Consider the following 15,465-nt stretch of genomic DNA (forward strand, 5'->3'; position numbering starts at 1 on the left):
TTATCCAGAGAACTTTGTCCTCTTGTGCTAATAAACTGTTTTTCTAGTTTTTTCTTTTAGCCTGGAATCCCACTGTTTATAATTGAATGTGAGATTCTTTTCTAACTGAAACAACTTTGAATAGGCACCTTTTAAAAAATCAGTATCATTATGTATTAGCAAACTTACTTCTTGAAGGAGGGTCTCAAAAACCATATGTCTGTCCTGTGCACATAGGGTGCTTTTCTGAGAGTAATGAGTGTCAGAGTCCACTGCTCCTATCGCTGATGACAGATGGAGGATGATCCAGGGAGTGAAATGGTTGTTGAGAAAGCTAAAATAAGTGGAGCTATAATTCTAATTAGTTTGTTCATCTTGACAGTATCTAGTCCTTAGTGTAGTCAACAGCTGTGAAAATACAAAGCTGTGTACTTTGATTCTGGAAATCTAGTTTCTTTACATTTTTAATTATAATTGATATATGTTAATTGAATAAAATTAGAAAAATGAAGAAATGAAGATAAGAGGATAAAAATCACCAATAATTCTACAGTTATACTTTCTATTTACTTTTTTTATCTTCCCCATTTTTCTTGTAACTGGGGTCCTACTGTCCATATAATTTCATGTCTTCATTTGTTGTACTTAACACTTTCTCAGGCTAATACAAAATTTCTAAAAATCTAATTTTTAATGGCTAAGTAATATTCATTTGTATAGTCATACTTTTATTAATTTAACTATTTGTCAGTCCATTTTCAATATTATCAATAATGCTGTGATGAACATATTTTATACAGATTTTTGTGTTCATTACTAATTATAATAAAACAGCATTAAGCCATTTGTTAGATTGTACATTTTCAGTGCCAAATTACAGGATATCAGATAGTTAGTTACACATCGCTGTGGGTGGGAATAGACCTGAGAAAATTTTATATGTTGGTATATGAGTTGTTCTTTAAAGGGTGCACAGTCAGGGCTTGGGCAGCTATATAAGAAAGTCAGGGCATCACAGCAGTGGAAAATTTATGAGCAGAGATGTGTATAGGAGTACACTTGGGCTGTATCTGGTTGAGTGTGATCCAACCAATATGGAAGGATAGGCTGGGGAAATGGAAGGAAATAAAGTTTGAAATGTAAGGTGAAGAATTTGAAAATGTGTTAGTAGGATAGGTGGGGCAACTGAAAGTCCTGAATATTCTGGGTCATCTTACTTTTCACTCTTCATCAAGCATTTTTATTTAGCACATTTTATGTGCACAACTCTCATGATAATCTAATAAAGCCTGGAGGAGGCCACAGGGTCTTATACTTGAGTAGGGATGATATTAAAGCAGTGTATGCAGTGGTCTGTCATGTGGCCTCCATAAGTATGTTTATATTTTAAGACTGTGACACACTGTTGGTTTGGAAAAGTATGCTCAGAACGACGATTGGAAATCTTTGGAAGTGAAGAATCAGAGTAGACTCGCAACTTAAATGATGCAAATATTTAAAAGATTGTTCTCCATATAGATTGGAGGGGGCTGGTTAGAGGCAGGAATAGCAGGTAAAAGGTTCATTAAGGAATGCAAGATTTAACAGATGGGTTGGAGGAAAGGAAGGACTTAAATTTATAAATAGATAATTTAATGGTTCTGGTTATTCAGTGGACTCATTTTCAAAATATAAAAGCCTCAGTCCTACTCAAAATTTGCTAAGTCAGAATTTTGAGGGAGTATATTTTGAAAGCTCCCTCAGAGATTCTGATACGTTTCTCTGGTTAGAAACAACTAAATGAATTAATATGTGTTTTTTCCATCCCAAGAAGTTGTCAAATTGTCTAAACCTACTATTGAATCTTAATATATTTAATATGCATGTGTGTGTATTTTTCTTCTGCATAATTTTCTCATACTGTTTTCAGTCCCTGATTTTTTTTTCTGTTACTTGGTGCCAAGTCTTATTATAAACTTATTAATTAATGTTACTCTGCAGAATCAATTTTAAGCAAATGAAATGCACTACACAAGTTAAAAAGAATTTCTATAACTTTTTTCTTATTAAATGATAGGGACAAAAGCCAGGATGGATGTTCAAAAATGGTATTTGAGAACTTCAAAGCTGGCTCTGGCCTTGGCAATTATCCGCTCAAAACCAGCAGACAAAAGCAGCAGAGAATACACAGAGCACCTTGCTATGTTGCTGTCTGAGGAGCAGTCAAAATGGAGATCAAAAGTTGAAATCTTGGAAGCTGAAGTTATGCAATTACGTCAAAAACTTCTTGTGAGCAGGCTTTGTTCAGGATCCTTTAAGAGTGGTGAGTATATAAAATTGCCTTTTGGTAGTATGTCATACTTGTTTTATTTCAGTTGCACAATTATTTAGAAATGTATTCCCAAAACATGAAAATTTTTAGTTTCCATGAAAGCTCGACATCTTCTAGCCTTATACATTTTTTTACTTCTGGTCATTCATTAAAATTTTATTGTCACTTTCCTACATTTGACTTTGGAATGAAGTTAGAGAATGAAAATAGTATAGATGTGAAGGCAATAAGGTCTTTTAAAATCTCATTGTTCAACTTTATTATTTTACTATACATTTTATTTTGCTTTTATATTCAGTAGTTAATCTAGCAGTCCAATGTGAAATACCAGCTATCAGCCAGGCATGTGTGGGTGGTGAGGACTCCAAAACACATAAAAGGAGGTGCTGTCCTTGCTACTAAGTGTCTACCATTCTAGCAGAGAAAACAGGTGTATAAATAATTAACCTAGTTGTGATACATACTATAATAGAGACTGACAAAATACAGAGGAGGAAGTTATTCCTTCTGCCTAGTTTCTGGGAAGGCTTCTTACCTCTGGCCCTCAAAGTTCTGTCAGTGAAATGGTTACAGAACATCCAGTAAGATGCAGGAGCGTGTGCAAAGGCACTGGAGTGGAGAATACATATTGCATTCAGAATACTGCCATCATTACATTTAAGAGTGACCAGAACACTTGTAAGGCAAAGAAGCGATGGGGAAAAAGGTACAAGGTACAGAGGGAAGTTGGGACCGGATTCAGAAGGGTCTTGAATGTCAACCTAAGGAATATTTTACTGTATTGCTTATCAGTAAGTTAACCATGTAATTTATGGTTTCTACTAGGACCCTTGTGAGGGTGAAAAGAAGGGCCTATTAATAATTACACTGGGAACACAGGGGCAAACCTGGGTTTACTTGAGCAAACTAGAACGTGTGGTTACCCTATTAATCAGGAGCCACTGGGCTTTTTTGAAGCAGAAGATTGACACTCATGATTGGGAAACGTAATTCTGGCAAGTTAGAAAAAAAAAAAACATAAATCAGGCAGTGTTATTTCTTTGCATAAAACTCTTCCCTGGCTTTTAATTAGGCTTCGCATTAGATTCAGGCTTCTGATAGTGGCCCAAAATGCTGTGGGTGATTTCACCTCTACTCACCTCTCCCACCTCATCTCATACACTCTCCCCATTATCAGCTAGGCCCTAGTCAACATGGCCTTCCTTCTAGCCCTTGAAATCTCTTTATTGCCATGGTCCTCTCCTAGGTTCTTCTCTTTGACTCTTTGAGGCTGGTTTCTTCTCCTCCTTTGGTCTCATTTTAAGTGACACCTCCTCAGTGAGGTATTCCTTGACTCCTCTAGTGGACCCCCACTAGTTATTCCCCACACAAGCACCTCCTGTGTAGTATTTACTTATTTGTTTATTTACTTGGTTGCAGGTTTATCTCCTGAACTTGAGCTTATGTTCACTGAGGAGAGACCTTTGATTTTCTCAGGTCTCTTTACTTGTTGCCCAGCTCAAAGCCTGACACATAGAAGGTGATCAGCAAATATCTGTCCAATGAAAGAGGAACATAGAGGATGTTTTGGCTATAGAGGTGATTCGAGGCAGGGATACCAATTTTTAAAGCTTTGACTAAAGCCTACATAAGGAATAGTGAGTTGAATTAGATCTGTGATAGTGAGAAATAAAAGGACAGACATGTAGGAATAAATTCAGAGTAGACACTTTAGACATTTATGAATGGTTTCAGAGAGTGGTTAAGGGACATAGCAGTATTTAGGGTAATACCTAAATACCTAAATAAGGTTTCCCTCCTAGCCTACTGAATGGATTGTGATACTTTCAATTCAGATGGTGAACACAGAAATAAGCTAATAGGACAAAAGGTTGAGCCCAGGTTTCTCTGACTGTAGGCTAATCCCTGGAATATAGATTACCTAGAAGGAAGGTGGAAGTATGGTCAGAGAGGATGAGCAGGCTAGAACTACAGACACAGACTTAGGATCTGTTGGATTTAAGGAATAGTGAAGTTACTGCTGTAGATGAGACTCAAAGAGAATAGAGCCATGAGTGTAGGTGGGAAGCCTGCAGATTCCAATATTCCAGGGATGTCAGAGGAAGATGAGGCATTATCACATTAAGAGCGTGCAGCAGGTGTAAGGCGCACATATATGCTGTGGGTAATAGGAGACTTTAGTTTTGGGAATTATCATGAAAACCCAGTAACTTAATAGATGTTACTAAAATCTTACTATTGCATGAGCAAAAATAGTATTACACAATTTACAGCCACATTTTAGTTTCTCTAGAGTCCTTTTTGATAATGGGCTCTTTGAGTATACCCAGTGAATGAATGGCAAACATAGTCAATTTTTCTTTATTTTTTCCTGTATAGTTATACAATTAATATAATGTCTCAAATGTTAAAATTTCCAGGAATCTTAAACTATGACTATCATAAGCATCCATGAAATCAAAACTCTTGTTTACTATCCAAGGGTCTATTCATACTACTGATAAAATGTGCATGTTGTTTTTTTGTAACATGAATGTGCCTAATAGGAGGAACCTAGGTGATAGCTTGTTTTTATGCTGAGCACTTTCAGTTACAGTGCCTGTGAGAAAAATTTTCAAAAAATCATATAATTAAAGTCAGTTTTACTCACAGCAGGAGTTGCAGGTACAATGTTTCTGCACAGATGTTTGGAAGTAATCTGGTTCTCTATCTGTTACCTTAAACTTCAAAAATGAGGAATAAATGAATAGATTTAGATAAATGGAGTAACTGGTAAAGGGGAGAGAAAAAATATACAAAAGGGGAGCATACACTGACAGGAAAATAAAGGAAGAACATGGCAGTTATGTAAGGATAACATGAAATAGTGATAATCCTTGCTCTAAGAGAACTCCATACCTGAAAATCAAAACTATATTAAAGTGTATTTATATTAGTACATATTTTTTCTAGAATTTTCAGTGTTGTTTTATATGTGCAACTGTTGTTGAGTGTTTAGAGACAGAAAGTACTCAATAAATGTTGAATTGAATGATTCTTGACAGATTGAGAGGATGGGGAATTCAGTTTACAGCATCAACTATTCATTGAAGCAACTAAACAACCCAAAATTAAATAAAGCAAAGCCAAAATGGCAAAATAAACAAGGAAGAAAGTATGATATGCTTTTTCTTTCTTTTTTTTTAAATGTGAATATCAGATAAACAATGAGTAACGTTTTATTATAAACACATCTCATTCAATATAATCATGTTATGCTAAACATTATTTGTTGTCTATTTGAAATTCAAATGTAACTGGGTGCCTGGGCAGCCGCGTTTCTTTTTCTTTTTATTATTTATTTATTTATTTTAATTTTATTATTATTACACTTTAAGTTTTAGGGTACATGTGCACAGTGTGCAGGTTAGTTACATACGTATACCTGTGTCATGTTGGTGTGCTGCACCCATTAACTCGTCATTTAGCATTAGGTATATCTCCTAATGCTATCCCTCCCCCCACCCCACAACAGACCCCGGAGTGTGATGTTCCCCTTCCTGTGTCCATGTGTTCTCATTGTTCAATTCCCACCTATGAGTGAGAACATGCAGTGTTTGGTTTTTTGTCCTTGTGATAGTTTACTGAGAATGGTGGTTTCCAGTTTCATCCATGTCCCTACAAAGGACATGAACTCATCATTTTTTATGGCTGCATAGTATTCCATGGTGTATATGTGCCACATTTTCTTAATCCAGTCTATCGTTGTTGGACATTTGGGTTGGTTCCAAGTCTTTGCTAGTGTGACTAGTGCCTCAATAAACATACGTGTGCATGTGTCTTTATAGCAGCATGATTTATAATCCTTTGGGTATATACCCAGTAATGGGATGGCTGGGTCAAATGGTATTTCTAGTTCTAGATCCCTGAGGAATCGCCACACTGACTTCCACAATGGTTGAACTAGTTTACAGTCCCACCAACAGTGTAAAAGTGTTCCTATTTCTCCACATCCTCTCCAGCACCTGTTGTTTCCTGACTTTTGAATGATTGCCATTCTAACTGGTGTGAGATGGTATCTCATTGTGGTTTTGATTTGCATTTCTCTGATGGCCAGTGATGATGAGCATTTTTTCATGTGTCTTTTGGCTGGATCAATGTCTTCTTTTGAGAAGTGTCTGTTTGTATCCTTCACCCACTTTTTGATGGGATTGTTTATTTTTGTCTTGTAAATTTGTTTCAGTTCATTGTAGATTCTGGATATTAGCCCTTTGTCAGATGAGTAGGTTGCAAAAATTTTCTCCCATTTTGTAGGTTGCCTATTCACTCTGATGGTAGTTTCTTTTGCTGTGCAGAAGCTCTTTAGTTGAATTAGATCCCATTTGTCAATTTTGGCTTTTGTTGCCATTGCTTTTGGTGTTTTAGACATGAAGTCCTTGCCCATGCCTATGTCCTGAATGGTATTGCTTAGGTTTTCTTCTAGGGTTTTTATGGTATTAGGTCTAACATGTAAGTCTTTAATCCATCTTGAATTAATTCTTGTATAAGGCGTAAGGAAGGGATCCAGTTTCAGCTTTCTACATATGGCTAGCCAGTTTTCCCAGCACTATTTATTAAATAGGGAATCCTTTCCCCAATGCTTGTTTTTGTCAGATTTGTCAAAGATCAGATGGTTGTAGATAAGTGGCATTATTTTTGAGGGCTCTGTTCTGTTCCATTGATCTATATCTCTGTTTTGGTACCAGTACCATGCTGTTTTGGTTACTGTAGCCTTGTAGTATAGTTTGAAGTCAGGTAGCATGATGCCTCCATCTTTGTTCTTTTGGCTTAGGATTGACTTGGCGATGTGGGCTCTTTTTTGGTTCCATATGAACTTGAAAGTAGTTTTTTCCAATTCTGTGAAGAAAGTCATTGGTAGCTTGATGGGGATGGCATTGAATCTGTAAATTACCTTGGGCAGTATGGCCATTTTCACGATATTGATTCTTACTACCCATGAGCATGGAATGGTCTTCTATTTGTGTCCTCTTCTATTTCATTGAGCAGTGGTTTGTAGTTCTTCTTGAAGAGGTCCTTCACATCCCTTGTAAGTTGGATTCCTAGGTATTTTATTCTCTTTGAAGCAATTGTGAATGGGAGTTCACTCATGATTTGGCTCTCTGTTTGTCTGTTATTGGTGTATAAGAATGCTTGTGAGTTTTACACATTGATTTTGTATCCTGAGAGTTTGCTGAAGTTGCTTATCAGCTTAAGGAGATTTTGGGCTGAGACAGTGGGGTTTTCTAGATACACAATCATGTCATCTGCAAACAGGGACAATTTGACTTCCTCTTTTCCTAATTGAATACCCTTTATTTCCTTCTCCTGCCTAATTGCCCTGGCCAAGACTTCGAACACTATGTTGAATAGGAGTGGTGAGAGAGGGCATCCCTGTCTTGTGCCAGTTTTCAAAGGGAATGCTTCCAGTTTTTGCCCATTCAGTATGATATTGGCTGTGGGCTTCTCATAGACAGCTCTTATTATTTTGAGGTATGTCCCATCAATACCTAATTTATTGAGAGTTTTTAGCATGAAGAGTTGTTGAATTTTGTCAAAGGCCTTTTCTGCATCTATTGAGATAATCATGTGGTTTTTGTCTTTGGTTCTGTTTATATGCTGGATTACATTTATTGATTTGCGTATATTGAACCAGCCTTGCATCCCAGGGATGAAGCCCACTTGATCATGGTGGATAAGCTTTTTGATGTGCTGCTGGATTTGGTTTGCCAGTATTTTATTGAGGATTTTTGCATCAATGTTCATCAAGGATATTGGTCTAAAATTCTCTTTTTTTGTTGTGTCTCTGCCAGGCTTTGGTATCAGGATGATGCTGGCCTCATAAAATGAGTTAGGGAGGATTCCCTCTTTTTCTATTGATTGGAGTAGTTTCAGAAGGCATGGTACCAGCTCCTCCTTGTACCTCGGGTAGAATTCGGCTGTGAATCCATCTGGTCCTGGACTTTTTTTGGTTGGTAAGCTATTGATTATTGCCACAATTTCAGAGCCTGTTATTGGTCTATTCAGAGATTCAACTTCTTCCTGGTTTAGTCTTGGGAGAGTGTATGTGTCGAGGAATTTATCCATTTCTTCTAGATTTTCTAGTTTATTTGTGTAGAGGTGTTTGTAGTATTCTCTGATGGTAGTTTGTATTTCTGTGTGATCGGTGGTGTTATTCCCGTTATCATTTTTTATTGTGTCTATTTGATTCTTCTCTCTTTTCTTCTTTATTAGTCTTGCTAGTGGTCTATCAATTTTGTTGATCTTTTCAAAAAACCAGCTCCTGGATTCACTAATTTTTTGAAGGGTTTTTTGTGTCTCTATTTCCTTCAGTTCTGCTCTGATTTTAGTTATTTCTTGCCTTCTGCTAGCTTTTGAATGTGTTTGCTCTTGCTTTTCTAGTTCTTTTAATTGTGATGTTAGGGTGTCAATTTTGGATCTTTCGTGCTTTCTCTTGTGGGCATTTAGTGCTATAAATTTCCCTCTACACACTGCTTTGAATGTGTCCCAGAGATTCTGGTATGTTGTGTCTTTGTTCTTATTGGTTTCAAAGAACATCTTTATTTCTCCCTTCATTTCGTTATGTACCCAGTAGTCATTCAGAAGCATGTTGTTCAGTTTCCATGTAGTTGAGCGGTTTTGAGTGAGTTTCTTAATCCTGAGTTCTAGTTTGATTGCACTGTGCTCTGAGAGTCAGTTTGTTATACTTTCTGATCTTTTACATTTGCTGAGGAGAGCTTTACTTCCAAGTATGTGGTCAATTTTGGAATAGGTGTGGTGTGGTGCTGAAAAAAGTATATATTCTGTTGATTTGGGGTGGAGAGTTCTGTAGATGTTTATTAGGTCTGCTTGATACAGAGCTGAGTTCAATTCCTGGGTATCCTTGTTAACTTTCTGTCTCATGATCTGTCTAATGTTGACAGTGGGGTGTTAAAGTCTCCCATTATTATTGTGTGGGAGTCTAAGTCTCTTTGTAGGTCACTCAGGACTTGCTTTATGAATCTGGGTGCTCCTGTATTGGGTTCATGTATATTTAGGATAGTTAGCTCTTCTTGTTGAATTGATCCCTTTGCCATTATGAAATGGCCTTCTTTGTGTCTTTTGATCTTTGTTGGTTTAAAGTCTGTTTTATCAGAGACTAGGATTGCAACCCCTGCCTTTTTTTGTTTTCCATTTCCTTGGTAGATCTTCCTCCATCCCTTTATTTTGAGCCCATGTGTGTCTCTGCATGTGAGATGAGTTTCCTGAATATAGCACACTGATGGGTCTTGACTCTTTATCCAATTTGCCAGTCTGTGTCTTGTAATTGGAGCAGTTAGCCCATATACATTTAAAGTTAATATTGTTATGTGTGAATTTGATCCTGTCAGTATGATGTTCTCTGGTTATTTTGCTCGTTAGTTGATGCAGTTTCTTCCTAGCCTGGATGGTCTTTACATTTTGGCAGGTTTTTGCAGTGGCTGGTACCGGTTGTTCCTTTCCATGTTTAGTGCTTCCTTCAGGAGCTCTTTTAGGGCAGGCCTGGTGGTGACAAAATCTCTCAGCATTTGCTTGTCTGTAAAGGATTTTATTTCTCCTTCACTTATGAAGGTTAGATTTGCTGGATATGAAATTCTGAGTTGAAAATTCTTTTCTTTAAGAATGTTGAATATTGGCCCCCACTCTCTTCTGGCTTGTAGAGTTTCTGCTGAGAGATCCACTGGTAGTCTGATGGGTTTCCCCTTGTGGGTAACCAGACCTTTCTCTCTGGCTGCCCTTTACATTTTTTCCTTCATTTCAACTTTGGTGAATCTGACAATTATGTGTCTTGGAGTTGCTCTTCTCGAGGAGTATCTTTGTGACATTCTCTGTATTTCCTGAATCTGAACGTTGTCCTGCCTTGCTAGATTGGGTAAGTTCTCCTTGATAATATCCTGCAGAGTGTTTTCCAACTTGGTTCCATTCTCCCCGTCACTTTCAGGTACACCAATCAGACGTAGATTTGGTCTTTTCACATAGTCCCATATTTCTTGGAGGCTTTGTTCGTTTCTTTTTATTCTTTTTTCTCTAAACTTCCCTTCTCGCTTCGTTTCATTCATTTTGTCTTCCATCACTGATACCCTTTCTTCCAGTCGATCGCATCGGCTCCTGAGGCTTCTGCATTCTTCACGTAGTTCTCGAGACTTGGCCTTCAGCTCCATTAGCTCCTTTAAGGACTTCTCTGCACTGGTTATTCTAGTTATCCATTCGTCTAATTTTTTTTCAAAGTTTCTATCTTCTGTGCCATTGGTTTGAATTTCCTCCTCTAGCTCGGAGTGGTTTGATCGTCTGAAGCCTTCTTCTCTCAATTCGTCAAAGTCATTCTCTGTCCAGCTTTGTTCCATTGCTGGTGAGGAGCTGTGTTCCTTTGGAGGAGGAGAGGCACTCTACTTTTTTGAGTTTCCAGGTTTTCTGCTGTGTTTTTTCCCCATCTTTGTGGTTTTATCTACTTTTGGTCTTTGATGATGGTGACGTACAGATGGGTTTTTGGTGTGGATGTCGTTTCAGTTTGTTAGTTTTCCTTCTACCATTCTGGACCCTCAGCTGCAGGTCTGTTGGAGTTTGCTGGAGGTCCACTCCACATCCTGTTTACCTGGGTGTCAGCAGCGGTGGCTGCAGAACAGCGGTGGCTGTAGAACAGCGGATTTTGGTGACCCGCAAATGCTGCTGCCTGATCGCTCCTCTGGAAGTTTTGTCTCAGAGGCGTACCTGGCAGTGTGAGGTGTCAGTCTGCCCCTACTGTGGGGTGCCTCCCAGTTAGGCTTCTCGCGGGTCAGGGACCCACTTGAGGAGGCAGTCTGCCCGTTCTCAGATCTCCAGCTGCTGCTGGGAGAACTACTACTCTCTTCAAAGTTGTCAGACAGGGATATTTAAGTCTGCAGAGGCTACTGCTGTCTTTTTGTTTGTCTGTGCCCTGCCCCTAGAGGTGGAGCCTACAGGGGCAGGCAGGCCTCCTTGAGCTGTGGTGGGCTCCACCCAGTTTGAGCTTCCCAGCTGCTTTGTTTACCTAATCAAGCCTGGGCAATGGCAGGTGCCCCTCCCCCAGCCTCACTGCCACCTTGTAGTTTGATCTCAGACTGCTGTGCTAGCCATCAGGGAGACTCCGTGGGTGTAGGACCCTCCGAGCCATGTGTGGGATATAATCTCCTGGTGTGCCGTTTTTTAAGCCCGTTGGAAAAGCGCAGTATTCGGATGGGAGTGACCCGATTTTCCAGGTGCTGTCTATTACCCCTTTCTTTGACTAGGAAAGGGAACTCCCTGACCCCTTGCACTTCCCGAGTGAGGCAGTGCCTTGCCCTGCTTTGGCTCACGTACGGTGTGCTGCACCCACTGTCCTGCGCTGACTGTCTGGCACTCCCTAGTGAGATGAACCTGGTACCTCAGATGGAAATGCAAAAATCACCCGTATTCTGCATCGCTCACGCTGGGAGCTGTAGACCGGAGCTGTTCCTATTCGGCCATCTTGGCTCCACCCTGATATGCTTTTTCTACAGCATTTCAGGAACTCTGCTATTTCTTTATTCTTGTTTTTCTACAGCTTCTTAATGAATATACCTCTTTATTGTATTTAGTAGGGGACTAGACTATATAGGGGAGGGATAAAGAGAACTTGATTATATAATGTCACATTTTTATCTTACTTAAATGCTCTTTACTAATTTATGGAATGAAAGAATGAAAAACAAAAGGAAAGTAGAAAGGAAGGAAGGAAGAAAAAGAAGTCTACATACCCAGTGACACATTTCTCAGAACCTTTTTTGTGATGTGTGGCAGGTATGGTTAATCATCTTCCTGATCTATGGAAGAGAACATATGAGTGAAAAGCTATGCTCTTTTTCTTTATAAAAGATTACTTACATTTTATTTTATAGAATCTCTTTTTAAATTTATTTTTATTAATTTATTTTAAATTTCATAGACACTGCAACAGCCTCCTGTTAAAGAGGGACTCTTAATGTTGGCAAGGATTTAGTCTAGGTCTGAGAAGGTGGATGAGAAAGACTCACATCACAGAGACTAGCCAGGAAGATGTTAGTAGCTGTTTCTAAACTGGACTAGGGATTGAAGGGTTTATGGTGACAAGAGCAGGGCTTTGTTAATGGGAAAAATGGCATAGAATTTCCGTAGGCAGATTTAGGATTAAAATTTGAGTGTGTGTGCGGGTGGGGCAGGGGGAATCTGGACAGTTGCTATTATATTACACGGTCATTTGATATTCATAGGAGAGAAGTGGATGGATGAAGTGTCAGGTATGTGCCTTTTTGCCTGCAACTTTAAGTAGTTAATATAGTCATAAATCATAGATAGTATTACACATCTATGTGTAATGTAATATACATAGATATATTATATATAAATATAATATATTTATGAATATATTATGAATATATTCATAAATCATAGGCTACAGGATGAGCAATTGGTTATAGTAAAAAGGATGAGCAGTTGGCCAGAGTGAAAAGAAAGTAAGAAAAAATCAAACTAAATTCGTTGATGTACATGTTTATTTAGTAAATGTTTGTTTATTACAGGGCACTTGTATAGAGTGCTTAGGGTAGTGGAGGTGGAGGGCAGTATGCAGAGCAGTATAAGTAGTTAGGGTTGAACTGAGTTTTAAGTTTTGGGTCCCGAGAAACAACCAACCCAGCCAGATGACTTTGGGAGCTTCCTGATCCTCTAGCTCACATTGCTCAGGTTGGTCCCCTCACTCTTCTTTTCTGCCTTATAGCCTGAGGACTGAATTCTCACTGTTCCATTGCCTCCCCAGTTCTTGCTTTCTCATCTTGTATAAGCATGGATTCAGGAAACAGTTTTTAGCTAGACTAGTGGTGACCAGAGAACAGAACAGGGGCCTGACAGATCCAGGATGGAGCTTGCCTTAGTCTTCTGATGACTATTTTCCTGGTCCCAGCCTGCTCCGCCTCTGTTTCACCTCTTTGTTCTTCTCACCCTGTTCCAGACGACGTACTGAGGAAACATTGCAAATAACTGACTTACCGACACAACTGTGGAGCTCAGCATTTATAAGTTGGGGCATTCACTGTTTTACAGATGCTGAAAGAGTGTGAAAATTCAATGCGTAAGCATTTCTCTCTGTTTCCATATAAGCTTTCATAATATAAATTGTCTAATACAATAATGATGGAAGTTTGTTTAAAATTGTAGTTGATTTAAAACATACTTGAATAATACACATAAACATAAAAAGATGTATCCTTAATTTGATAGAGATTCTGAGAGGCTCTATAATAATTTCTTTCTGCATATCTCTGGAATCTCTGCATTTCTCTCCATTCGTGATGCCATTTCCTTGGTCATACTTAATTTATCCCAATGAGACTGGTATGTCTTTAACTGTAGCCTTTGCCCCTTTCTAGTCTAAATTGCAGCCCAGTCTCAAGTCATCTTATTTAATTTCAGATATAACCCAAAGGCCTTAAACTGGACTACAGACTTTTCCAGAATTTGGTGCTTACTTATTTCTCCAGCCCAACCTGTCACCACCACGTCCTTCACATTCTGCACTGAGACATACCAAATTTCTTTCACTTATTTGAATGGACCTTGCTCAGCTCCAGTTTTTTATACATATTCTCTCTGTAGGGTATGTTCTCCCCCTCCTTTTGGGCTGGCTGTGTACTATTCTTTCTTTTGTCATGCAGTTTCGATACCACTTTTGTCTTCACTAACTACCTCCCTAGACTAGATTAGGTTCTCCTGATGTGGGTCCCCATTATATTCTGTACTTTTTTATATGTGAGCTAAATTATAATTGTTTAAGCAGTCTGTCTTCCCTGTGAGACCCAAACTGTATGCTTTCAGAGACTATTTTCATCCCACTGTATTTCTATAGTTAGCACAGTTCCTGTCATGGAGGGACATGCTCGGTGGTTATTTGGTGAATAAATAAGTTTAGAAATGGTCTATGTGAGGGTTCATACTTGGAACAAAATGGCCTTGCCAATCTGTAGTTTCTAGATATCTGCCAAGCCCCTGTAACAGTGGAAGTAGAATACAGAGAGCAACATCCTGAATCCAGGATCGAGACCCAGTAAAGTAGGGTATTAGAGCTCCTGACTCTAAGAGAGCCACACATGTTTATAAGTAATTGAATCAGAATGGGATAAATGAAGAATGACAATGTTAGCTTCTTATCAGTGCAACAAAAGGCTAAAACCATTCATAGTACTTTTGCATTCCTAGGTCTTTGCTTAGTGTGATTTTTTTTTGGAATAGCTTAATGCTATAACAAATTGCAATCATCTTTATATTTAGGATTACATTTATTTTTTGACAGGTTTTATTTGTCTTTTAAGTGTCCTATTTATCTGTTTTTGATAAGTTTCTACTAGAAATCCAAACGTACCATGAGGATTCTGGATTTAATATGGATCCTAGAAATCCTGAAATTTATTTTTTAGGATAACTTTAATGTGCAGTGAATAAATCCAGGTAGATAGTTCTAGACTTTAGATTAGGCTGGAAAAATGTATAGTATAATATCAATCCCATTATCAAATTGAAAAGGAAATTAGATAAATGGGGTAAATGGGATGAGCCTGAGATTCTGCATTTCTGATACACTTCCAGGTCATATTGATGCTGCTGGTCCGAGAACCACTATTTGACTAGCAAGGGACTGTGAGTGTGAGGGCGGGGGTTGGTAGTTGAAGAGAGTGCAAATGGAAGGACAGCATGCTGGTACTTTGAGAAGGAACCAGCAGAGAGAGAAAAGTAGAAGATACAGAAGGAAGAGGATAACAAAAGAATCATTGCTGGCTCAGGTTCTTTAATGTAGAAGAAATACAGAGCGCAAGTGGAAAGACTTGTCCTAGATCTCAAGAATATGTCAGCTTCTCTTTTTCTGAGACTCTTTTGAAGGTAGGAGAAGGTGCCCCTTTATCTTTGTTTTTGCTGAGTTCATTTCTGACAGGTTTTCTACAAGCTATTCTTTAAAGTTTATTTTCTTCTCCCACTTCTCCCCCAGTGCCCTTTATTCAGAAATCTGTGTCCTGGCCCCATTGTTTCTTTTTTCAACTGCCTTTGGGTTTTCATTCTTGAATTTCTTTCCTTGCTGCTTCAACTCTTGTCTAAGAAGTCGTCCTCACCTCTTGCCTTGATTATAGATAAGGAAATGAGGA

At 38.5% G+C, this 15,465-nt stretch overlaps 1 protein-coding gene across 2 annotated transcripts in view; it reads left to right on the forward strand.

The window, feature by feature from the left end:
- The window catches only part of MEI4 (meiotic double-stranded break formation protein 4), a 266,300-nt gene that overhangs the window by 38,513 nt on the left and 212,322 nt on the right, over positions 1-15,465 (forward strand). For both annotated transcript variants that reach the window (XM_016955885.4, XM_016955886.4), the window contains exon 2: positions 2,036-2,281. In XM_016955885.4, coding sequence (XP_016811374.1) covers positions 2,050-2,281 — 232 coding nt within the window. In that variant the 5' untranslated portion in view covers positions 2,036-2,049. The remainder of the gene's footprint in view (positions 1-2,035; positions 2,282-15,465) is intronic.

The sequence above is a fragment of the Pan troglodytes genome, chromosome 5 (genome assembly GCF_028858775.2).
Source record: "Pan troglodytes isolate AG18354 chromosome 5, NHGRI_mPanTro3-v2.0_pri, whole genome shotgun sequence".
NCBI lineage: Eukaryota > Metazoa > Chordata > Mammalia > Primates > Hominidae > Pan > Pan troglodytes.